The 25,373-nt window shown below is 34.4% G+C and overlaps 2 protein-coding genes across 2 annotated transcripts in view; one reads left to right on the forward strand and one right to left on the reverse strand.

Moving 5' to 3' along the window:
• Positions 1–25,373, reverse strand: part of LOC142336427 (beta-soluble NSF attachment protein-like) — a 409,326-nt gene that overhangs the window by 291,734 nt on the left and 92,219 nt on the right. The gene's annotated exons all lie outside the window — the stretch shown is intronic.
• Positions 1–25,373, forward strand: part of LOC142336426 (uncharacterized) — a 59,336-nt gene that overhangs the window by 31,816 nt on the left and 2,147 nt on the right. The window contains exons 2-5 of the mRNA XM_075385256.1: positions 5,384–5,864; positions 23,868–24,106; positions 24,273–24,450; positions 25,002–25,253. Of these exons, the coding sequence (XP_075241371.1) occupies positions 5,384–5,864; positions 23,868–24,106; positions 24,273–24,450; positions 25,002–25,253 (1,150 nt within the window). The remainder of the gene's footprint in view (positions 1–5,383; positions 5,865–23,867; positions 24,107–24,272; positions 24,451–25,001; positions 25,254–25,373) is intronic.

The following is a 25,373-nucleotide window of genomic DNA, read 5'->3' on the forward strand; positions in this document are numbered from 1 at the left end:
GCTCAAATTATCTTTATTATTGTTTAATTGCTCTCAAACGAAGTGTGTAGTTAATTGCTCTCAAACCAAGTTTGTAGCAATTATATTAGTCCTGTCGGTCTTTTTTATGCTTGACCGATTTTTCTCTTGACCGATTATTCGTCTGACGCATTTGACTTTTGGTCCTCAAAAACGAAATATACAGGTAGCGACTTGCGGGCATTAAGTGCTCTTAGAGCCTTTCGGCTCACTAGCCTTCTAGTATGCGATTAACAGAATCTGTTTTGGAGACTTATACTTATGGTGCGAAGGGCGGTTCTTAGAGGTTGACTCCCCCCCCCCCACTGTTGCCACCTCATCAGCCCCGGTGCCCCGCTGCGCTCATTTACGCCTCTTCAATGAAGCTTAAGCTAGCTTCACTAAACCGTGCCTAGCTACTGACGAAGCTAACCGCTCGCCGGCCATTTGAGAGCAATTCGCCCAACGTTAGTTGGTTATGTTTGTTTTGGAGAGTCATGGGTTGAAAGTATCGATCAATCAACATTTTCCAGAAAACTTTCCTCGCACAATTTTCAGCCCTGTTGAAACAAGAATTAAACGCGACACAAGAGTCTTCAGTTGCTTTGATTGAAGTGTAATCTCGACGGTTGTGGTATCATCTTTTGACAAGTATGTTTATTTTTAAATCAACGGTATGAAATGATCAATTTAGTAAGACAACTAGTTGACATTGACACTGGAGCGGATCAATAAGCTGCCCCTATTGCATTGAAAAATATACTGCCTCTATCGGCCAGAATCTATTTTAGAATCGGATTTCTGTACAGATTCAAGCTCACGAATTTAAGCATTTGGCAACATAGCGTTTTGTGTTCGGGCTCATTAGCAACTATGATGTAAACTATTTCTGCAATTTTGTCGCTTTCAACGATGCTTGATTTGGTTGATGAGTGTCAAGTTATTGAAACTGTTGCAATATTTGACAATTTTGGCGATATTGTTTTTCACTTATCTGACGAAAGCCACGAATTGTCTCGTATGTCGATTGTCTGAAATTGATTATTAATCGAAATGGCTTCCAACTATGTCATCCACCCCCAAAAATTGAGCTTGCAATGCCGTCTAAATTAGAATGCAAATGTATTGATATGATCGAAAAACACTGCAATTGTTATAAGTTTTCGTGTGTATATAGATTTGTTTATTGATTTCTCGCGTGCGACTTCGAGAGTAACAGTAATATCGCGTCTGCTATTTTTTTTTCATAATTTGAAAAGCATTTGCATACTAATATTAACAGATGAATTAAAATTTTGATGGACCTATACCTCAGCTATGAATTCAAGAAGAAAACAAGATTTGAAATGAAAATTTGTTTTATAACACTGTCTTGTGACAGCTTTTGACGACTTTCGATTTCAGTTTTGAATGTTAGTACTTCGCATTAATATACTGTTTTAACCTATTTCAGCTTCACTGCCACTCAACTGATGTTTAGACACTTCACTCCAGAAATTGATAGCTTGCTCTATGCCTTCAAATTGTCGGACATTCTTTTTTTTCCGTTTTAGCTATTTACAAGCAGAAATTTTATAGAAGTCTTTTCTGACTGACGAACGATGTAACTTAATTAATTTTTAGTTCTTATTTATGCTAGATATATGGAATATTTAGAATATTTGGAGTGTGAGAAATTTTGAGCAAGCCGACTTTCAAATTCGGAATCGAAGCGCAATGCTTACAAGAGTTATTAAAAGCTTTTTATTGCACTTGTATTATTTTTTGATCGAAATTGGCTATATCATTTTAAATTCCATACGAAGAGGGCAACATATTTAAACTGAATTTGAGCTGTTAATCTTAATACTAGATTGTGAGGTTTTGTTGGTTTTGTCATAAAGTTTTCTGGAAGACAGCCTTATTTTCTTATTTTTATTTTTGCTGATAGTACGTCATTCATTGAGATTTACGCTTTTTAAATGCGTATGTCTATGTTACCTTTCAAGTGGAAAGGCATATCAAATGAATTATCAATGAACAGTTGAAATGTAATGTGTGCAAAACCGATGTCTTACGAATCGAGGAGAGAGCTGCTTTTTGTGATCGAAGTAACTGTTGATTAGGCGTGAATTAATTTAAGATCGAGTTTCAATTCATACTGTCAAGATTTTATAAGAACTCTTTGGCAAAGAAAAGCTGCCTGTTCTTCGCATTTTTCGGAATTACAAGGAAGAAATTTTGTTTTTCATTTTTTTTCGGTAGATAAAATTTTATCCGCAAACACTGAAAAATTTCGAACATTCTGATTATCAGGTCTAACAGATTCCTCTCTTGATGGAGTCTTAATTTATGAGAATTTGGACTTATCGTTGCAACTGAAACTGTAAGGTTTATTAAAACTTTTGTCAGAGAGAGGTGCAACTGAGAGGATATACGATTAATCTTACAAAGTTAAGATTAATCTTACATTCATCTTACAAAACGGCTACGCAAGTGTTTACCAACAAAATATACCAGAAAATCGCTCATTGTATTGATGCCCATCAAAGATCCAAAATATAGTTATTTTCATTAAAGAAATAACTCGTCGAAAATTGAATAGGACATATTACATCTGGTGACAATTAGAGAAAATGTTTTAAGTGAAAAAATGCTGATCGAGAGTAAGTTTCCTTGTGTGTGTGTGGTTTTTTTGGTCAACGAACAGATTGTTTTTTTGTCATTTATGTACAGTAATTGGTGAAATTCTCAAAATGAGAAGACAGGCTATACACATATCGAGCTGCTTACAAAGTTCTTTTCTCATTTTTTTAATGTTGATCAGACTTATTTTTATGACACTTAAAGCGAGTTCCTCGTCTACTATTTAGCAGACATTTGTACAAAAAGAAAATCATTCGAATTCTTTTTCGCTTCGCAGATTATCAAGTCAACACAACTTTGTGCACTTAAGTCGTATTTAAGGGGCAGTTTCTCTGTAAAATAAGCTCAAGCGCGCGTGATCCATTCCGAAAACTGATAAAGCAGGGCGGGCAATCAATATGCATTCTTTGCTTCTTTGCATTGTTTTTATCTAAGGCAGTTTATACTATTTGTATGAGCACAAATGACTTTATTATGTCCTTTGTATGTCCAACTAACAACTTGAACCAATTTTACGCGCATGATTACTCCTCTGTTCGTTTTCCTAATAAATCAACCCTCAGTCGCAATTTTTGGCTTTTTATCCTCTTTTTAATCCAAAATGCGATCAATCGCAAATAGTATCAGACAATATTTTCACATTGATATAGAGAAGACTTGGTAGAAATAAGGGAACAATTTATGGTGAACTACCGCGTCGTGTTTTTTTTTTTGTAAAAAAAGAATTAAAACCTGATTTTTTTTTTAATTTTCGGCGGGAAATATCAGGCCTGAAAACAAAATTATTTTTTAAAGTGCGTCAAAAAGAATTTGGGTTTTACAGTTTCCTGTATGATATCCATTTTATTACCAATTATTCAAGTTGTTTGTTTTATGTCTGACTTTGACAGGTCTCTTGCTTACGTAATTTTATTGAATTTTATCAATACTCTAAGCCTGATTTACAGTTAATTATTTTATATAGCTTTGAAGCGTTAAGCTAACCAGTACTTTGGTTTTCTGTTTCCTTGTTTGATTGATGCTTTTTCGTTCTACATTTTTTTCTTGTCTCAAACTTGTCTCAAAATTGATGCTTTTTCGTTCTACATTTTTTTCTTGTCTGCAAAAATTACTAGAACTGATGCTTTCTGCCTTTTGAATGAACCATTTTGTAAAAGTAAAATTGAAAGATGCTCAGTGAGATATAGAGCTGCTAAGCTGTACAATGTGCTTGCCAAGCAAAACTTGTTTGAGAGCTTAACAGGATAAGCAAAAATGAAATTAGCCTATTTTATCATAAATTAAAAGATTTCTATCTACTCCATAATCAAGAATTAGCTTTTAAGCCGGTAGTTTTCCTTACCTTTATCCTGCATGCTAATGTAGTACCCAGATAGGGATGGCTTTTCTGTGGAAAAAATGACCCCTGTAGCGTCAATAGAACGCGAGATATGGCCATTTTTGTAAAATTTTGAGTGCGAAATAGCAAAAAAAAATTTAAGAAAAAATTAATAAAAATTTTGAAAATTTAATTGAACGCTAAAAGCAATACATGGTAGGGTAAGAACACTGGTGACTGGCGACTCTGGCATGATAAAATAGTATGGAATCATACTTAACAGAAGAACCAGACTTAACCCATTATCCAAAAAAATATATATTTTTATTTTTGATGTTTTTGTATATTTAGATATAAGTGGTTCATTTGAAGGACAGGAATTAACGGACCGCTCGTCCCGTTGCCTGGCCCCTCCGGGTCTCTTAAATTAATATGTTACTATATTATTTTGTTTATTATTAACACCGGAGAAATTAATTCTTTCTTTCTTTCAAAACAGCCTTTATCTTTTTATGTCGCTTTTGTTCTCCTTATTTGCTTGACGTCATCTGATACACTTATAAGTGAGCTTTCAACCGCATAGATTAATTGTTTTAATCACTAGTGACTTACCTCACCCTTTAACTGACTTTCAACACTAAAATTAAGGCAATATAAGGGTAATCTAAACTCTTTTCGAGTCAACGTCTTCTCTTTTTTATAACAGAACTTTGTTTCCGTTGACTTTTCTAAATAGCTAGAATATGTTGAATTCCAATCAACGGTCAATTCAGATCTGTATCTGTTTCTATCTATTTTTTACGACTGGAATGTATTTCGCAGCTATATTCGGCTATATTTATTGCCCAAATTACAAGAAAATAATAGGCTGCTATTATTTTCCACTAAGATTTTTCGAGCTCAAATTATAAACCATGATAGTGGTACATCACTTCGCAGGTGTTTGAAAAATTGCCTCGTAACGTGCCGCGTAATTTCGGGAAAGCTGCAGTAGTAGTAGTAGTAGTAAAAAAAGGACTTCAATTACCTTTGACGGGTTGAAACAGAAAAGATCTGAACGTGAACAATATTGGAAAAAATTTGGTCACAGTTAGGCAACACTGAACAAAGATCAGAATAGTTTAATGTGTGAAGCGTTCAGTTCGTTAAATATTTGATTGAGTTTTCTTTCAAGGACATTTAGAAATATTTTTTTTTAAAAACTTTTTTTCGAGAAATCAGTTTCTTGAACAAAAATTTGAAAATCACGGACTGTGAGTCGATACTGTTCTTATATCTTTGATCTTATTTTTTTTTACCTATATATGAAATGATTTAGTTTACACGAGTAGTTCTTTAAAGGATCTAGTAACTCCTCCTCGATTCTCCCGAAAGTCTTGGTCAAATTGTGCTCGTCTTCTTTTTGGAGAACAATGGCCTTGACTGGACTTTCCATTATTTTAGCTCCCTAACAAATTCGCAAAGCCTGAGAATACTCGACCACCTTTTCCACGTCCGGCATTTAACTCCACGTCGCCTGCTCCAAGTGCATTTCCAACACCCTCAACCTCACAAAACCAGGCACCACTTGCGAATAGTAGTAATAAGAGACCCTTTTCACCACCTTTTGTTAGGCCGCCTCAAGCAAGGCCAAATATAGCAAAAGTTACTGATGTTATTGAAAAGTCGACGGAACAAGCGGGTAGTCGCAATGAGGTTGGAAAATCTTCCTCACCTCAGCGGCCCCCGTTTGAGGTCAGAAAATCAAACTCGGCTTCAATTTCTAATCCGCCTACTGTCCCTGCTATTCCTACTGCGATTCCACCTTCTTTCGCAGCGCAGCAATTATCTGCAAAGAGTGTATCAGATTCAGATAGGAAGCAAGATGAGCAGGCGAAAAGGGCGGAACTTGTTGCATTGGCTACCGCTATTCATGACACCAAAGGTAATTACGACGGAAAATTATCATGAGTTCTGTTATGAGATGCTAACACTTTTATATAACGTTAGAGTTTTGAGACAAACTATAAAAAAACTAAAAAAAAAACGTTCATCTCAAAAAACAAGTGTAAATGGCCTTATCCTGGACGTTTCCTCGGGAATAGTAATAGTATAATTTTTCAATTTTAAATGCGTTTTGATTCTCATGCAAGCTTCTCATAACAGTAATTATTGAACATTTTCCATTTTTCAAATTTTGGGTTTTCTTCGATTTCACTGCATCTAAATGGTGGAACCGTATTTTTCCAATTGCTAATAGTTGTTTGCTTTTCAGGATTTTTCATTGCTATGACGTACTAGACTCATGATAAGCTTTATATAGGAGAATTGAAGGCGGTGCATTTTTCTCAGATTCGCAAACACAAGTTTTAAACTCTTTTTCAAAAATGGCATTGACATCCACTTAATTTAACGAATATTAACATTACCCTATTTTTTTAACTGCAGTGTAGTAATTCATCAACTAATTACCCATTATATTTGAGTTTTAGATGTAATTTTTCACTGGCAAAGTTTTTCCCACGGAATCACAAGCGCGTGAAAAACGTCAAGTACATTTAGATCAACCTGACCTTGAACAAACTTGGAGAATATTCATTTGTAGATTAACAACTTTTTTCTTGAAACCTGAAGAAAATGCACGATTATCGAAATGGTGGGAAGATTGTTCCGCTGTGGCTTGTGTGGCTGTTTGAATCATTCAAGCTGAATGGCCGTTTTAATACTATTTAGCTATTCCTGCTCATTATTCCGTTTTTTTCCGATCACCACTTTAGTGGGGAGGAACTGTATACTCGAATGGATGGATTTTTTTTGTTCAGACAAATTTGGCCGATCGATATATTCATCGAAGAAATTTGTTAGTGGTATCATTAAAAAGCACGTACATCCTAGAAGTTGGAACTAAAAAGATTTTTTCGAATTTCGTTCACATTTTACGTAATTTTTGCCAAAAATTTGGCTCAATTTTGCTAATATCATTGAAAATAAGTTAAATTTTTTTAAGGGTAGAGTGTTATTGCTACCGTTAGAGATAGAAGAGCATTACTCAATTGTTTGATTGGAGATTTTTTGGCTAAAAATTATGATAATTGTTTCAAAATTCATACATTTTCCATCAAAAATTGCTCAAACTATGCTTTTTGGTCCATTTTGTTTAAGTTTGCCGAAATTGGAGACCTCGAAACCGCTGACACAATCTCCGTAAACTCCAAAAGAGCTACTTAAGATCCAGTGCCCTACGAAATCCTTACGAACTTAAAATTTTGTCCTTTTTGTTGCAAATTTAACTCGATAATTATACAAATTGCATAATTCTTTTTGATTTTTGAAATATGTCACTTAACAATTGGTCTAATTCGAAAACATTTGAAACACTTGAGTGGTTTGTTTCACGCGCGCCCAAATCAGAAATAGGTTTGATAGCATCATGGAATCTTACAATCGGAAATTTTTATTTTGTTGCTGGCGTTTTCAAAAATATTTTGCTGTTATTGTTTTTTAATGGTGATTACTGCACCAATAACGTCTCCCATTTACGTAAAAATGAGGCCAAATTTAGTTATAGTTCTCACAGAACCCAACGTTTTTAATGGCTATGAAGAAGAGTTTTAGTAAACTTTAGCTGAATTCTTGTTTTGCCTTCAATTGTTTTTGCTTTTTTCAGTCTGAATACCAATTCGAAACAATCAAAGATTCAGATCGCTTCTTCAAGAGTTGTAGGTGAACTACACAATACATTTGCTTGTTATCTAATCTCTTATGACATTGAATATATTTGTTTTAAGAAAATTTGTTTGATTTTTCGAATTTGATACTTTTTATTTTAATTCTGTCAGTTTTAGCTTATTCTTAGTAAAAACAAGTCAAACTTTTTTCTTACAATAATGTGTATCTTAAGATACAAACTAATCTTTGTGGCGGATTTGTTAAAAGAATCGGCTTCTTTGATTTGGTACTACGAGTTTTTGTTCAAAAAATTGTGATTTTTGATTAAATGCCCATTTTGCTGTTTTTTTTTGTTAATTGTCACATTACTTTACAATCAAACTCAAAAACGTTGCAAAATTCATATTTAGTTAGTTCTATTGTTCTCATAGTTTGTGGCTTTAAGGGCTGCGGAACGGTTGTCTTGCAGAATTTGTTATAGTTTTTTATTTTTTCCCTGTATTTATTGTTAATTTTGTTGCCGTATGTCAAATATTGGGTAATAGGTCTCAATGGCCAACTACAGATATATAAATGAACTTAATAATTAGTATCAGTATATAGCTAATGGTTTCTTGACTTTCAAGTTTTCTTTTTCAAAAAAAAGTATTCAACATATCCCTTTTTCTTTTGATTTTCGTCTTTTTTTTCGTATTTCACAATTTTGTATCCTTTTCGTAATTTAACGTCATTATTGAGAGATCTCGTTAACTTTTTTGTTGAACGAAACAATAGTTTTTCTGGTGGTTAAACGTTTTGCTTGATGTCCTAAGGGATTAGACAAATTGTTTCAGAAGAATTTTGAGAGTTTTAGATACTTTTCGCTTTTTGTGGTTCTTTTGTTGGCATTTTGAGATAGTCGTTTTAAAAAAAGACTATGATTTTCAAAGGAGACGCAAAGAAAGATTTGATTTTCTCGCGGTTAATCTTTTATAAATTAATTGCTACAACTCTGGTTTCGTAAAGGTGTTTGTAAAATTTTTTTAGTTATGCTTGTAATTAATGTTTTTTTAAGTCTTTAGTCTCACTAATAACAGGCGCAATTAGGTTCCGATTAAGTTGCAGAATAGACTCATTTCTCTTTTAGTCGAAATGTATGTCGGCCATTAATTTTAGAAAATATTTTGTGTTTTGTAACTGTTTTGTTATCCTGGGATGGTCTTTGTTCTTGATACGACTTTTCGAAAAACAGTGGTTTTTGCTTACTCGCCCCTTTTTTTAGGTGCATGTTCTTATTTCATGGTATCACAACAATGGGCGATCCTCTTGCCATCTGAAAAAACGCAATTAAAAATTTTGAACGTCTTTAGTGACAGCTTTGTTTAATTGGCTGGGACACCGTTTTTGTGCATATATAGAATTTTTTTGGACTGTTTTTGTCTCTTTGCCTCTTTTAGAAATGTTTTTGTATGATTTTTTTTTGATATATTTCCTTTAGCAATTGTTCTCATTCGCAAACATTTGAAATATTTGGGTGGTTTGTTTGACGCCTATGAAAATCACGGATAGGTTTGATATCATCATTGATTCTTACACTGAAAGATCTTAATTTTTTTTGGTTCTGCCTTTTTTTCCAAAATTTTTTCATTTTTTTTTTTGATTACTGATAAATTTTCAATTCACGGCTTTTTTAATGACAGCTATCATTTACGTAAAAATGAGGCCAAATGTACTTAAAGTAGGTTTTAGAGAACCTAATGGTTTTTATAGCTTTGAAGAAGAGTTTTTCTAAACTTTAACTGAATTCTTGTTTTGCCTTCAATTTTGCTTTTTTCAGTCTGAATAACAATTCGAAACAATCAATGTTCCAAATGGCTTCTTCAAGAGGTGTAGGTTAACTCTAGAATACATTTGGTTGTTATCTAATCTCTTATGACATTGAATATATTTGTTTTAAGAAACTTTCAGTGATTTTTCGAGTTATCTTAATTCTGTCAGTTTTAGCTTATTCTTAGTAACAACCAGTCAAAATTTTTTCCTACAAAAGTTTGTATCTTAAGATACAAACTAATCGTTGTGGCGGATTTTTAAATAAAATAACGGCTTCTTGGACTTGGTACTACGAGTTTTCGTACAAAAGATTGTGATTTTTGCTTAATTGCCCATTTTTGCTTTTCTTTTCGTCTTTTTGTTAATTGTCACATCAGTTAACAATCGAACTCAGAAACGTTGCAAAATTCATATTTCAATATTTTTTTTGTTCTCATAGCTTATGGCTTTAAGGGCTGCGACACCCTTGTCTTGCAGAATTTGCTATAGTTTTTTTTTATTTTCCTGTATTTTTTGTTAATTTTTGTTGCCGTATGCCAATTATTGTGCAACAGAAATTCTCAATGGGCAACTACAGATTTTTAAATGAACCTAATAACTGATATCAGTATATTGCTAATGGATTTTTTGACACTTTTAAATTATTCTCAAAAAAATATTCTGCAACGTATCCCTTTTTCTTATTTTTCGTCTTTTTTATTCGTATTTAGCAATTTTATGTCCTGTTCGTAATTTAGCGTAATTTTTTTGAATGAAACAATAATTTTTCTGTTTGTTAAACGTTTTGACTGATGTCTTAAGGGATTAGACAATATGTTTCAGAAGAATATTGGGAGTTTTAGATACTTCTCAATTTTTGTGGTTCTTTTGTTGCCATTTTCAGATAGTCGTTTTACAAAAAGACTATGATTTTCAAAGGAGATGCAAGTGATTTAATTTTCTCGCGGTAAATGTTTTATAAATTAAATGGCTACAACACTGCGGTTTCTTAAAGTTGTTTGTGAAATTTTTTATTTCTGCTTGTTTTAAATGAATTTTTATAGTCTTATGATTTAGTCTGAATAATAAGAGGCGCGATTTTTGTCAAAAGAAACTGTCTGATCTGTCTAATTGAAAGCTTATATTAGCCATGAATTTTGAAAATCCTTGTTTTTAAGAAAAGGCAATGGGTTTCTGAGCTTTGCCAATCTTTTCTGATAATTTTTAGCTTAGTATCTCTAATGACAAGTCACATCTCTCATCTATTGAACTAACATTTGCTCTTTATAGCGGTTTTTCCCCAAATGGCCTTTGTTCTCGGTACAACGAGTTTTCATAAAATATTATTGAGTTTTGCATATTCGCCCATTTTTCTAGGTTTGTTTTCTTTTCACAGTCACAATAATGGGCGGTCCTCTGACCACTTGAAAATAACGCCAAAAAATAAATATTGTATAAAGAACTTTTTAATGTTTTTATTGCCTTGCAGACCGGTTTTGTGTCTATATTGAATTTTTTTCTTTTTGCCTGTTTTTGTAGTCGTTCTTTTGTAGTCGTATGACATATTCTGGATAATGAAAGGTCTCACTCACTCTCTATTGAGGAATATTTGAATTACTCAGTGGTTTCAATTGATGCATAATGTTTCCAATCACGTTGATTTTAATTCTTTTCAAAAAACAACGATTTATTAAACTTTGCTCTTTTGCTCATTTCTTGTCGACTTGTTAACAAGTCACCTTGAAAGGTACCATATTTTTTTCTTATGAAGTACAGGTTAATCTTCTTTAGTTTAAGTTTTGTCTGATGTCATTTTGATTTGGTTATCAATTGTTTTAAAAATATGAACGAGGTTTGGTCGTAATTAATATTTGCAAATATTTGATTTTATCGCTGTATTTTCTGGTAGTCATATTAATGACAGGTCTCATCGGCCCTCTAAGGTATATTGTTTCACTTAGTTGTTTATTGAACGATTTTTAATTTTTTAAAATCTTTTTCTCATTTGGTAGACAATTATGTGAAAAATGTAGATGAGCGGGGTCGGAACTTTGTGCGAACGCACATTACCGAGCCTCCTTGTTAATGTTAGAATCGTTTGTCAGACCCTTCGTTTTCTTTTATTTGCTTTTTGCGTAATTTTTTTTCAAACTCTTGCGTGTAAATTGATTAACTGGCTTTTAAATGAAATAGAGGTTTCCCTTATATATTCTCAAAGCTGGAATACTTTTTGTAGAAGGTTAGCATTGAAAAAATGTTGAATTAAATTTTCTAACGTGAGCATTTAAATTGCGTCTTACAGTGAGGTCAGACAGTAGCTAGCAGTATTCGTTTTGGATGCAGCATCGTGTCTCCTGATTTTTAAAAAGTTATCTTGAAGGTCTATAAATGAAGTAAATTTAATTAGTATATCCTTTGTAATGAACCTTGAGTTTTGCTTTTGATCAAATAGATTAAGGTGAAAAGTATTAAATGACTAAGCGCAGGTGGCTTTTCGCCCTTTTCAATTTTTTGTTAAATCTACCAAAATTGCTTGCGATAGTCTTCGGCTATTCAATTTCTATCTTGCGTTTTCTGTCTAAAAAAATTTAAGTTTTTTTTTTAAAAAACAGCGCCAAGCACATTATTTAACTTAAGAGCTTAGACATGTGCATGGCATAATTTTTATGTAAGCCAAAGCAACATATCGTCTACATAGTTCTGAAGTGGCTTTGACATAGATGACCGAATTCCAAATTAGGAGAAAAGTCTCATTGGGATTTGAATGAGGATGCTCAAATTGCAATAATAACAGTTTGACTGCACGTGGAGATCAAGTTAATTTTTCGTCTGTTTATTGTAACCTCTTTGACTCCTTGAAGTACGAATTATTTTTTTTGTTTATTTTGCGTAAATTTTTAAATTGCTCTTGAACGAAGTTGATAGCAATTATTGTAAATGTGTGTCTTTTCTATGCAAAATTTTCGCTCGACAGTTTTGACTTTTCGAGTGACTTCTACGCCCTTGACTGTTTGCGTTTCGCGTGATCTAAAATTCTCTCTCAATCACTATTTCAAGCAGCTGAACTCAATTGGCTGCAATTTAATACTAAAAGTCAAATGAAAAGTGCGCCGAAACTGGTGCCATTTTTTAATTTAAATCTTAACAATGGTATGTTAACCTCTGATGTGGTTATTTGAAGCCCACTATTGAACTTCTTAGTCCCATTTAGACTACCCCGACTGGAGCAGGCTGCAATTGATTAGAGCTCTCACTGGTCGTTCGAGAGCAATTCTTCCGACGTTTAGTCGGTTATGTTTAATAATTGAGGTTATTGTGCTGCCATTATTTTCAAAGCGATTTGTATGAGACAGAGGACATGGCAATTTGAAACAAAAAATATAGAAAAAATCTAACTGATTTGATAACCTGATGTACGTGCTTCATTTTGAATTTTTATTGGCTCTGTCTCTAAGCGTTTTATATTAAGTATTGACTTCGTCATTTATCCTTATATCAATTATCTAGCGCTAACCTATAAAAGTCAAGCAAATTGTAAGAGAATCGTTTTTTCTTATTACTAGAAGAGGAGTTTTGGCAGAGCGTCTTTTATTGTCATTTGTTTAGTTGCACTGCATGTGAAAGAATTATTATTATTGGAGAGCAATGAAAATTGACATGAAATATTTTTGCAAACAGGAAAATTTTCTGGTGTCTGACGTTTCAAAGCTTTTAACTGGTATATTTCTTCTAGATTTGTATTTGGAGTGAGTCAAGTAGGCCCAGAGAGTTGTTTTTTAAATTTTTGTTTGTTAGTTTTGAGATTTTTGCGCTTACACAATATTATGCATAGAGTGCAAGACGTGCGATTTAAGGGCTTGCAGTGTTTTCAGAATTTTTTATGATGTAGAATACTGTTGGGCGTATGATATTAAGCGAAAATTCGATTAGTTGAAAGGAATTTTTGTAGCCATCAATCCAAATTTCTGAGCTGAAGTTTTGTGGAATTTAGGCAAATACTTAAAAAAAGTACTGCAATATCCGCTTCGTAATATAATTGAGTTAAGTGACTGTGGCATTGGTTTAGTAGAGTGCCGTGATGTTATTGAGTGCAGTGAAAAGACATGCAAAAGATGCTAAAGACGACTTTTAGAGACACCTGACAATTTCATAGCAGCGAGTGGATTTTGATGTACTGCCTTTAAGTGTTTTACTTGCTATTCGCCCAGTTTCCACAAAACATTAGGTCAGGATTTTCAAAACCAATAGTTGTGGACAGTTTGTTGTTAAATTTTAACGCATTATAAACAAGGTTTGGACAAAAAACGTAGTGAAAAATATCCAACTCCCCCTTGTTTAAGATACTTTTCAGAAGTTAATACTGAATGACTATAACATCTTGCCAAAGACAGTTCATTTACCGCTGAAATCTATTTTCAGTTTTCCAAAAAGCTTTAGAAATAAAACGCTATTATTTTCAGATATGAAACAAAAAAGCTGTTTTGCTTGCGTCTGCATAACTATGCGATCCGGCGTTCTCACTGTTCTTAAATTGACTATTACAGTTTCCAAGGGAAGAACATCCAACAAATATAGCTTAGTAATGTTTTTTGTATTTTTTCTGATTTGTCATCTCAAACCATTTGTATCATATCTACGTAACTATGGAACTTGGGTGCTTACTTTTCAAAAATCCGTTATCAACATACCGTGAAAAAAGGCATTATCTAAACTGTCTGTAAATCTCGATGTTTCATTTTGAGAAAATTGTTTACAATTCAGTCTAGTAGGTATCAAAGATTCTGATGGCTTAGCAATTATCTAAGTGTTTCATTTCGAGTTGATATTCCAGGCTGAATTGTTTAATGGGATATATAATATATTTTACTGTGGATAAACTTTTTGGCGGTCGTTATGTTAGATCCATCTAGCTGTGATTTTTTGCTGTCTAGATTGCAAAAATTTGGAAACGTAACGGACCGAATTTTTTTAAAAAAAGACATTTAACAAAGTGTGTCTGTTACCACAAACATGCGTTTTTATTGTATTACTTTTGACATTTTTTGTTGTGTTCTTAATAGCCGCGTCCTCAATTCCAGGCGGCTATTATTGCGCTCCTAATTTTTACAATTCAAAGAACTTGAATTGAGTTGTGGCGCTGTCTTTTTTTACGACGACTCGAAGAGGAGTATTGGAAAACTCTTTTAAATCAATTTTATTGGAGTGAATTTTGAAGCGGGAAATGAAACACGTGAAAAAATTTTGAGTGATTTTGTTGCCGTACAAAATGAAGAGTGGGGCGAAAAGAGAGCGGTTTTTGTTCATATCTTTGTTTTCTAGAGAGCGGGAAATTGATTGAGATGTGAAAAAATTTCTTTAAGCGAGCGAAATTTTTTGTTCATGTGCGGCATTTAACAGCAGTTTTTTTCATTTTTTTGGTTAAGAGGTTTGGTTATGATTTTTGTTTTAATTTTAGGCTTTTTTTGGTAGTGGATTAAAGGTTTCTGAAAATTCATCTGAATTTTATGCTAATTCGGAGGTTTTTCATGTATTTTGCTCATTTTCGGGCTAATTTTAGAGTTTTTCGACGATTTTTTTGTTTTACTGGCTCAAATGGGTATTGAAACCCTTATACGTGACCAAATTTTCAATAACAATCGGTTAAAGTTTTGTGATGAGTCATTTTTATTGTTGAAATACGGCAAAAAATGGCGAAAATGGCAACTATTTTTTTGCAGTTTTTCGTTTTTCTTTCTGTTTTTTTAGGCAACTTAGTTTTCTTAGACTTTTATGACTTTCTTATTGGTTTGCGAGCATCTGGATACCCCATTGGCTTAAAGAATATTTTCTTTGGGTTTAAATTCTTTTGTAATATTAAGAATCATAGTAACTTTTTCCAGTTTTTTAGTGCAAGTTGTTTTAAGAGCTTTTTTTTCATAATTTGGCCTCAAGTTTTTTTAAGAAAATCACATAGGTGGTTTTAGTTAGTACTAGTTTCTTTGATGAAGTAGTTTTGGCAGAGATAGTTATTTCGGGATCTCAATTTATAACAAAATTTGTTCAAGAGTTTTTTATCATATTTCAACAGATTTGATTTTTTTGTTTTTACTTTTTTGTTTTATTGTTTTGTTTAAGATAATCATAAATTAGTGGTGGCACGTTTTGTCTGACGAGTAGTTGGGTGGCGTTTAAATGGATTTCCACTTCGAGTCGTTTCCGGAATTCTTCCGGCTGTTTTTTTAAGATCTGTTCACACATTTTCATGATTTTTGAAGTTAAATTGGAATACTGATTTTGGTCATGCCGAAACACGAAGTGGAGCGAAAAAGCGAGTGGTTTTGCGGCGTGAAATGTCTTTGCTCTAATTTTAAATTATAGTGAGAAAACGGTGTTTGAACAAAAATTCGCTTTCTCGCTAGTGGTTTTTTGTTCACATGCGGTTTTTGTTCACATGAGATTTCACTTTGATTTTTGCTGTTTTTCTTCATTTTTTAGGATTGGATTTTTTCTAAATGGTTTTCCCAATCGATTCATAGTCCGTTCTAGGTCTAGTTTTCTGTTTAGTAAATGAAAATTCTTTGAATTTTGCGTCAGGACTTGTCCTGCTATGTTTTTTTTACTTCGTGTAACAGATTTTTGTTTCGTCTTACCGTGACGTCATTTCTGCATTTAGCGTGACTTACCTCAAAAAAAAAATTCTGAACTCACTTATGGAACTTCAATTTTTATGAACCTTTACTCGTTAAAGATCAATTGTGTGCATCTAAGTGGTGCCAAACTTATATGCCCTAATTCTTGAGTATTAGTCTTGAGTTTTTGATTTCGAATATCAATTTTGAGAAAGCTCTTTTAGGGCTTTTTCCTTATAGACCGTATGTGTCATAAAATTGACAGTACGTATCTAACCCAAAAAATCTAGTGGTCTACTAAAGGACTTTTTGTCAATCTGCCTATCTTGTTTCGTTAGTTGTTTTATTTCATGGAAGGCCACATCGCGGCTATTCTCCGGCAATCTGCCGGCTATGTTATATATTGTTGAAACTACATTCGAGCGAATCGTGCAATGTTCGCGAAAATGTCGATTCTGGTGTAGCGATAGAGCAAAATATGCTTGGTTTTTAATTGTTTTGCCTTCATCTTTTGTTCTTTCTTTTATAATATCTGCCAGCCTTATATAATGTCTGCTCTTTCTGAAAGTTCTCGTTTCAATATTTTTTGCTGATAAAGTAGGCGATAAAATCTGAATTTTACGTGTTCAATGTGTGGATGTACTTCTGGTGGTTTTTCATTTTTTCTCTGCTCTGTTTGAGAGAGTTCTGGATGTTGAATTCAGCAACTTTGTGAAAACGCTTTGGTGTCATTTTTTCTAGTTTTCTCACAATTTGATATTCACATTCTGTCCTATAGAAGACAAAAAATGTGGATTGTAGGGGTCGGAACATTGTGATTTCGCACATTACCGCGATTCCTTGTTTGAATATTACAACACTTTTTCTAACGATCTTATTATGTGACGTTCTGATGCTATATTTAATAAGATTTTTGCTGATAAATTGGGGGACATGAACATTACGTCATTTGACGGGGGGGGGGGGGGGGGGGGGGGTTAAAACATCACGTGGTGGTAATAATGGTAATGTGCGAGACGTAAAAACCAATGAAGGGTTGACGGTTGACACCGAATAGATTCCATAATTGCTAACAAACAAAGTTTTCGTAGCATTTTTTGTGTAGAGTTTGTCTGATCTTCAGACTATGCAACTGAGATAGTGGCAAAATTATATTACCAAGCGTCAAATAAGAATGCGCTCTGATTTATTTAACATCCCAATTCAATCCACTGTTAGTGGTTAATTCCCCTCAACGTTTGTAGCAATTATTTAAGTCATGTCGTACGACCGGTTTGTCGTCCGACAACTTTTCGAGTAATTTTTTGAATGTGACATTTTGATTTTGCGTTTTAAATTCCTCTCTTTAAGAATTGAAAACAGCTTAACTTAATTCATCCAAACGAAAGCCAAAAACAAATTAACAACTGAAGAAACTGGAAAAATAACTATTTAACTCACCAAAATAAAAGCAGAAATCGGAACACCTTCGACGATTTACCTTTCATGGAACAACTAATAGCATCCACGCAATTGTCGAATAATAAACATAGACTAACAAATTCAATGCAACAAATTCAAAGCATCCTAGGAATGAAAGTTACGAAACTAGGAACGAAAGTTGAATACACTTAGCGAGGTTTAACTTTTTGACGGAAAAGCAAACAGGGAGGGAGATTTTTACTTAATCATTTGCGCATATTGTTCTGAACTTATGTCAATAGAAACAGTTATTATATCGTTATAAGTCTGCAACACAAATAGATTTGAAAAGTTCTTTCTTAACTCATTAGTAATAAAGTTCTTTGCGCAGGAATTAGTTGATGGTGCTGACTCGTCAATATAAATACAAATTGCTGTCGTTGGTGAACTTAGACAAATTTTGAAAGAATTTGTCTCTTGTCTTTCTTCTGTTTAGGAACCGATGGCTTACAACAAATGGGAGAAACGAAAAAATTTTCAAGCTAAGGTGTCGGAATATGATGTGCAAACGCACATTACCGAGCCTCCTTTTTCGCTTTTATTTCAAATAGTTAAATTGCGGGTGTACCGTTTTTTCACCCCTATTCTTTTTACATTTAACCCCGATTTATTCACCCCTGTATCATTTAACCCCTCTATCTTTTCACCCCGATCTTTCTATAACATAAGCATTATTAACTTAGCTATATAATCATTTGGCCATGCCTCGTGGGCCATGGCCATGCATCAGTGGCCCGTGGGACTTGATATGAAACTATCACAACCGAACGTGGGATTAATTTATCCACTTAATTTTGACAAAACATGCCTTTAATGTCGACTGCTAATTGGCGGGATGAAATGATAGAGGGGTGAAATGATAGAGGGGTTAAATGATAGAGAGGTTAAATGATAGAGGGGTGAATAAATCGGGGTCAATTGAATAGGGGTGAAAGAAAGTAGAACCAAATTGCGTTGGTGTTAAACTATCATTGCTGGCTTTGCTGAAATCTTTGATGTGTTAAGTTGCATTAAATCTGTTACCTCTGTATATTATTTGTCAATTCTCTGCGAAAAGAAAAACATTCCTATTACTTTCCATGCTTTTCATTTCTGCATGAGAGGCAAATTTGAAAGATAACTCATCAGATCTGTTCCGATTGCTGGTGTTGTTTTTAGTGCTTTAATTTTTTACCAAACGTTGATTTAATTTTCGTCCTTTCTTTCGTCCATTTAACTCGCAACTTTTTTAAATCAATAGCCGCCCTTATCTTTTTAGTCGGCTATGAAAGCGCTCCTATTGTTTAAGACTCGAAGAGGGGTATTGGTGGAGCATCTTCTTTTGATCGGCAATCTTGTTGGAGTGTATTTAAAACAGAAATGGAAACCTGAAGAGCCGAAGGAAGAGAGTAGTTTCCTGTTTATGTCGCATTTTTGAGAGCGAGAGAGTGAGAATAGTAGGTGTAAAATTATCATGTGCGGCTTTTCGTTTTTTTAAAATTGAAAATCCATTTTTCAATTGAAGGTGTTCATATAAATAATATACTTTGGCAAGACTGCATTTGGAAGCATTTTTAACCACCTGAAGAAAGTAATACAGTTTTTGGAATCGATTTTGAGCTGTTTTACCGTTTTGTTTGCCGATTTTTGGCAGTTTTTTATTCTTCAAATTTTATAGCATTTGAGTTCTGTGGTTCTTTTTTGTTGTTAATAGCCGCACAGCGATAGCTGGGGCTATTATTGGCCTTCTCTTGGTTTTTTTTTTATTTCGTCGCGATTTTTGTTACGACCATATGACGTCACAACCACTTCCAATCTGCTTTTTGTTCATTCGTTCATGCAATTTCAACTGAAGTGCGTGTGTGACGTTATTTTTTGCTCTTAGTGGAGCGAGTTTTGTTCATTCGCGTGATTAAATTTTGGTCACACTTGACTAACCTCACTCTCAAAAATGACTTCCTGAGTTTGAAATTGACCTTAATTCAAAGAGATAAGGTCAAATGAGTGTGTGTCACTCTAAATGAAGGTTATTTGAGAGCAGCTAATAGAGGCAGCAAAAACTTATACAGATTTTTTATCAATATATAACATATCAGCCTTCAATGAAAAGACGAATTTTTTTGTCTGTCTTTCTACTGTTTTTTGAGACTGCAGATCAAAGCTATTGCGGCTATTTCTGCCAGCTCTGACTGCCTTTTTTTAATTGATTTTCATAAATAGCCCCCGACAGCCTCTCAACGGCTATTATATAGGCCCCCTACTTTTTTTAAATTCGCTATACCTTTTGATCTCGTTTTTTTGGACATAAGTGAGGATTTTCACGTTTGACTCATGACTTACCTCACTCACTGTTTCAACCAAATAGATTTCAATTTCTTTTGCACCTTGAATTACGCAATGTAGTGAATGTTAACAAAAACGCGCGGCATAAAGAAACGGGATATACCGATAAAGCCCAGCCATTATGTCATAAAGCAAGCATTAGGTTATCAAAGTTCATTAGACGGTTGCTAGCTGACATTGGTATTAAGCTTAATAGCCTTTAGATTAGAAAATGATTTGAGTATAGTTTTAGAAACTAACTGAAATTACACAACGAATTACATGAAAGGCTTTTTGGAACTTGGGAAAAAAATTCTGTCAATTTGTCTTCTTTTGTCTTCTGTTTCAATCTCAATGTTCGTCCAGCGCGTTAATGGTAGCTATATTTCGGCAATCTGCCGGCAATGTTTGGGTTTTTTTAAATGATAACTGAGTAATTTTCGCCAATTTTGTCTGTTTTTACATTTTTTTGCCTATTTCTTCTGAATAACATTTGAGTTCTGTGGTTCTTTTTTGTTGTTAATAGCCGCACAGCGATAGCTGGGGCTATTATTGGCCTTCTCTTGGTTTTTTTTTTCGTCACAACTTTTGTTACGACCATATGACGTCACAACCACTTCAAATCTGTTTTTTGTTCATTCGTTCATGCAATTTCAACTGAAGTGCGCGTGTGACGTCATTTTTTGCCCTTAATGGAGCGAGTTTTGTTCATTCGCGTGATTAAATTTTGGTCACACTTGACTAACCTCACTCTCAAAAATGACTGAGTTTGAAATTGACTTATTTACTGTAATTCAAAGAGATAAGGTCAAATTGGTGTGTCACTCTAAATGAAGGTTATTTGAGAGCAGCTAATGGAGGCAGCAAAAACTTATACAGATTTTTAATCAAAATATAACGTATCATCCTTCAATGAAAAGAAGAATTTTTTTGGTGTCTTTTTTACTGATAAGTTGTGTTTACACATTTTCATGAATTTTGAAGTCGTATTGGAGTGGTGATTTTGGTCATGCCAAATCATGAATTGGAGCGAAAAAGCAAGTGCTTTCGCGGCGTGAAATTTATTCACTCTAATTTTAAATTAGAGAGAAAACGGTGTTTGAACAAAAATTGGCTTTCTCGCTAGTGGTTTTTTTCACATGCGGCATTTTCTCTTTGGTTTTGTCTGTTTTGCGATTTTTGGATCGGATTTTTTTTTCTAAATGGTTTCCCAATTCATTCTTAGTCTGTTCTGGGTGTAGTTTTTGTTTAGTCACTGAAAATTCTTTGAATTGTACGTCAGGGCTTGTCCTGCTATGTTTTTTAATTCGTTGGGTAAAAAATTTGTTCCGCTTTATCTTGGGTGACAGCTTGTTCAACATTCTATATGAAATCTTTTGACCTCTTCTGGCTAGATTCATTTGTCGCTCAAAGTACTTTTAAACCGCAGTTGCTGAGCAAAGCAACCTTAAGTAAACAGAATCATTAACAAAAACGAAATCAGAAACTTGATTAACCCATAAAAACCCAATTTTGAATACACTCTACGTGCACTTTGTTCTGATAAGTCTTAGTTATCATCTCTAATGCTTTTTGGTATTGATATCCTTCTTTCATTAAGAAACAGGAGTATGCCTAACTACAATATCCAATCAAAATGTTTCGTAAAATTTTCATTGCTCTTTTTTTAATTTTCTTCTGTGCTTTTAATCACAACCTGGGTAGTGTTAATCAATGGGAGCTAATTTCCAGTAATCTGCTGGGTATATTTTTTTTACTTGCTTGTTGATTTATTGAGCACGGATTTTAGTAGGTTTTTATCTTTGTTCAGCGTCCTTTTCTCTTATCTAAATGTGAAGTCATGCCAAATTTGTCATGAACTTTCAATAGCTTAAATTTGAAAGCTCAGTATTTAGCCAACATCTGCAAGCATCAAGTTAGCTTTCGGGAGAACATAGGGAACTAAAGACAGGCTAGTAAAATAATATTGTTGACTGGTTAGGTATTGAGACATACTGCTTCATGGATTTCGAGGTATCATATAATTCCCATTTCCCAAGTAACCTACTTTCCGCTGTGAAAATTGCAGGATAAAAGATTCGAAAACAGTTTGTTTTAGTTGTCAAAAAGCAGTCTGAACCTTTTTACGCAACTTTATGAACCAATGGGCGCCTTCAAAAACTTATGTTGGTAAACATATTGCTCTCGAACACAAAATAGGTAAAATGTTTTCATTCAGTTATGACAATTAAGTGGCAAATTACTGACAGCATGTATAGCGCAGATCGAAAATGGGAAATCGTTGGATAGAATGTAGCCTATCTACCTGGGAAAGGAAGGGGAGATGCAATTGTAGTGCTCCGATTAAGTGAATAACTCAAGCCCTATAAACGACCCACAAAATTTTTATCAGTGAAGCAAAATTAGATATTTTTAATTGCTCTCAAACGAAGTTGGTAGCATTTATATTAGTCCTGTTGGTCTTTTTTATACAATTTTCCACTTGATCAATTTTTTGTCAGACGCTTGTAACGTTTCGTTCCTAAATACTGGATAATCATGTAAAGCCCGGAGGGCATTAAATTGCTGAGCACCTCTCTTAGAGCTCTGCTACTGTACAATTCATCGAAGCTACTGAGAGAGACTAGACCCGTTTCGGAGGTTTGGACTGACCCCCTTTCCCTATCTGCCGCCTCATCCCCCGCTCGCTATACCCCTCCCCACCTCGTCCACCCCTCGTCTCATTCCACCATTAACCCTGCTCGCTCGAACTTGTGGCTGAGAGGGATCTCAAGGGGTAGAGGGAGGGTTGGTGGAGCGAGCAGTGTTAGGGGTGGAATGAGACGAGGAGTGTATGATGGGGGAGGGGGTGAAATGAAAGGGAAGGCAGATAGAGAAGGCAAAGAACCATGAAGAAAGTAATAGTGGTCATCAAGTGGATTTAAAAGTAAATTAACATCAGCACTTAAGTGATACTTCAGGTGGTGGAGTGGACAATGAAGCTAATTCTGGCACAAATTTAATCTTTGTTTTTTGAATCTCCATGTAGCATCAAGGCAATGATTAAATAGCCAGCGGCGTAATGAAAATTTTGTTAATTTTGATTTTTTTTTGGGGGGGGGGGGGAATGCCAAATTGAAGCATTTGATTGAAAAATCACTAGAGAACTTTTGTCTCCTTTAAATTGTTTTAAGTGCACCTGATTTTCAGTACCTGTTTTGTGAGACAATTGGTTTTTAACACTAAATGTTTTTCTTAAAAAAGTTTACTGTTTTTAAACATCAGAAGTTACATCTGCTCACTTTATTTCCAACCCAATAAATACGTTTTCCTTTTTTATTTCGGAAAATTTGTGTCATGAGTAACACCGTGTAATTTGTAATGTGTAATTTTGTATGGGGAAAAATCTCGATTAGGTGAAGCCAATTTTCGTAGTCGTTAGGCAATAGAGACGTTACATCGTTTGTATACTACTAGGTAAAGGATTTTAATCAAAAGTAACGGGGAAAGAGTGGATAACATGAAACAGTTTTCATTGTTTTATTCTAAAAATTTTTAGAGCTGTGGGGCGCGTAAAAATCTGACAAAATTTTTTTCGATAATTGGATAATGGAACTAAAATGAATCGCTTCAATTTAAAAAAGGACCGTTTTGTAAACTTCTCTCATGTAAAGATAATTTGCAATGACAAATGTTTGAGACGCTTAACTAATTTAAATTGTCTGGTGGGTTTGGAGGAAGTGTCGCTTCTAGGTGTTGGAATTGCTGTCCGCCTTGTTTTTTTAAAATCAAAATATGAGTGGAAACTTATTGACAAATTGATACAATAATTTCGTTTCCTTAATAGATTTTGCCCGAAGCTCCTTGCAATAAAACCTTAAAGGTGATAAGTGATTATTCGCATAAATTTGTTAATCTATATTAATCGTCTCTTACCTTTTTGCTTCACCCAGATTTTAGAGCATCTTTGCGGCAATTAATTTGATTCGTTGAGAAATTTCGTAGGTTTCTTAAGCTCTCATTTATAGCTTCAAAATCGTTCACAAGATGTCGGTTCGAGGAGCTCTACGGTTGGTATTTTCCCGTTTATAACTTCTATTTAACCATTCTATTTTTTGTAAACTACCAATTGACTGTTATAGAAGAAAGAAAGTCAATACCTATCCCCAAAAATGAGTTCAACTTGGTGGACGTTCCGAGTTCTTCGCCTATGGACATTGATCGAGTCCCTGCCTCACAACAGACGATACCGAAAGAAGATGTAAAAAATACTGAGCAACGTGCGATAGAGCAGAAAATGGACGTAACTGTTGGAAAAGTCGAAGCAGCGGCAGATGCTGCTCAGCAGCCTTCGCTTAAGCGCCCACCTTTTAAACCGTTGGTTAGTTGTGTTACACATCTTGTTATTTAGATGGATATTTCAAAATTTGTATAGATGTGGGCCTAAAATCGAAGTGCTTGGTTAGCTAATAATTTTTTAATATCAGCCCCAACCCAAACTTTGAGCTTGCACTGATGTCTTTGTAATAGAATGTGGAATTATTTAGGCGACCAGTGATGCTAAGCAGCCTAAGCCGTCTCCTTCAGAAGTACATGGTAATCAATGGAGGCCAAATGAACAGCCACAAAATAGACAGTTGCAGTCGCAGAAACAAGTAGAGGCAACAAACTCGGTGGTTGAAAAGGTGGAAATTCCGAAGACCGCGACTGTGGAACAGAAAGCAGGTAAATGACCTAATTAAATACTTTCGTTTGTCTTCTGTTGTTTTTTAAGCTAAAATTAAGCTTAGCTCTCCTTTGTCACTATGCTACTGTCAGTTATGAACTCAGAGTGTTAGAAGCAATAATTGTGCCAATCAAGTTTTCCTCATAATAGTTAGTTAGATAAAGTTAGATAAAGTTAGTTTTCCTCACATTTTTGTATTGGGTGCTTCATGTCACATATAATATCTGCACGGCGAATTGATTGTGAATAATGAGCTCCAAAAGAGGGGGTGGTGGACGAGAAGAAAAGACGAATTTTTCACATCGATTTTAAGTGTAATTTTTTAGTGTAATTCAAATGACGTACGTACGTTAAATTCTTGAGGTTTATTTTATGCGGTCTTTGGCAATTTCTGTGCGTTGATCAAGCTTCATCCGATGTGGTTTGTCACTGTAGACATGGCAGATTTTAGAATAGGCGGGAAAAGATCTTAACCAAATCTTTTCAACGATCAAACAAACAGTTCTGAGATTAAGATAAATTGAGACACGTAACGTTTTGGACTGTTTAGAAAAGATAGACCAGCAGCCAGTTAAAAAGGTCCCCATTGGAATACGACCACCTTTTGGAATTCGAACCATTAGCAACGAAGCGATCCCAGATTCCAAACCTGCAACCCCAAAGAGCAGTAGCATGCAAGTCACTGTAGTTTCGCTTCACCAATCGGATTCTCAAAAGCAAACAGTGGGAGGCAACTTCCCTTCGAATGCATCCACGCAAAAAGTTGAGGCGAAGAACACTGCAGCAAAACCAAGTGAAGGTGGTTAGTGTCAAAGTTTGAAAACGTTTCCGTCGACCGTTTTACCTGTTTTCACACCCGCAGTTGTAAATAATGTCTCTGACGTTAAGTGTAGCAAGCGTTAGGAAAAAAGATCCGATGTTT

This window comes from Convolutriloba macropyga, chromosome 3, assembly GCF_964194025.1.
Source record: "Convolutriloba macropyga chromosome 3, txConMacr16.3, whole genome shotgun sequence".
In the NCBI taxonomy this organism is placed as follows: Eukaryota; Metazoa; Xenacoelomorpha; order Acoela; family Convolutidae; genus Convolutriloba; species Convolutriloba macropyga.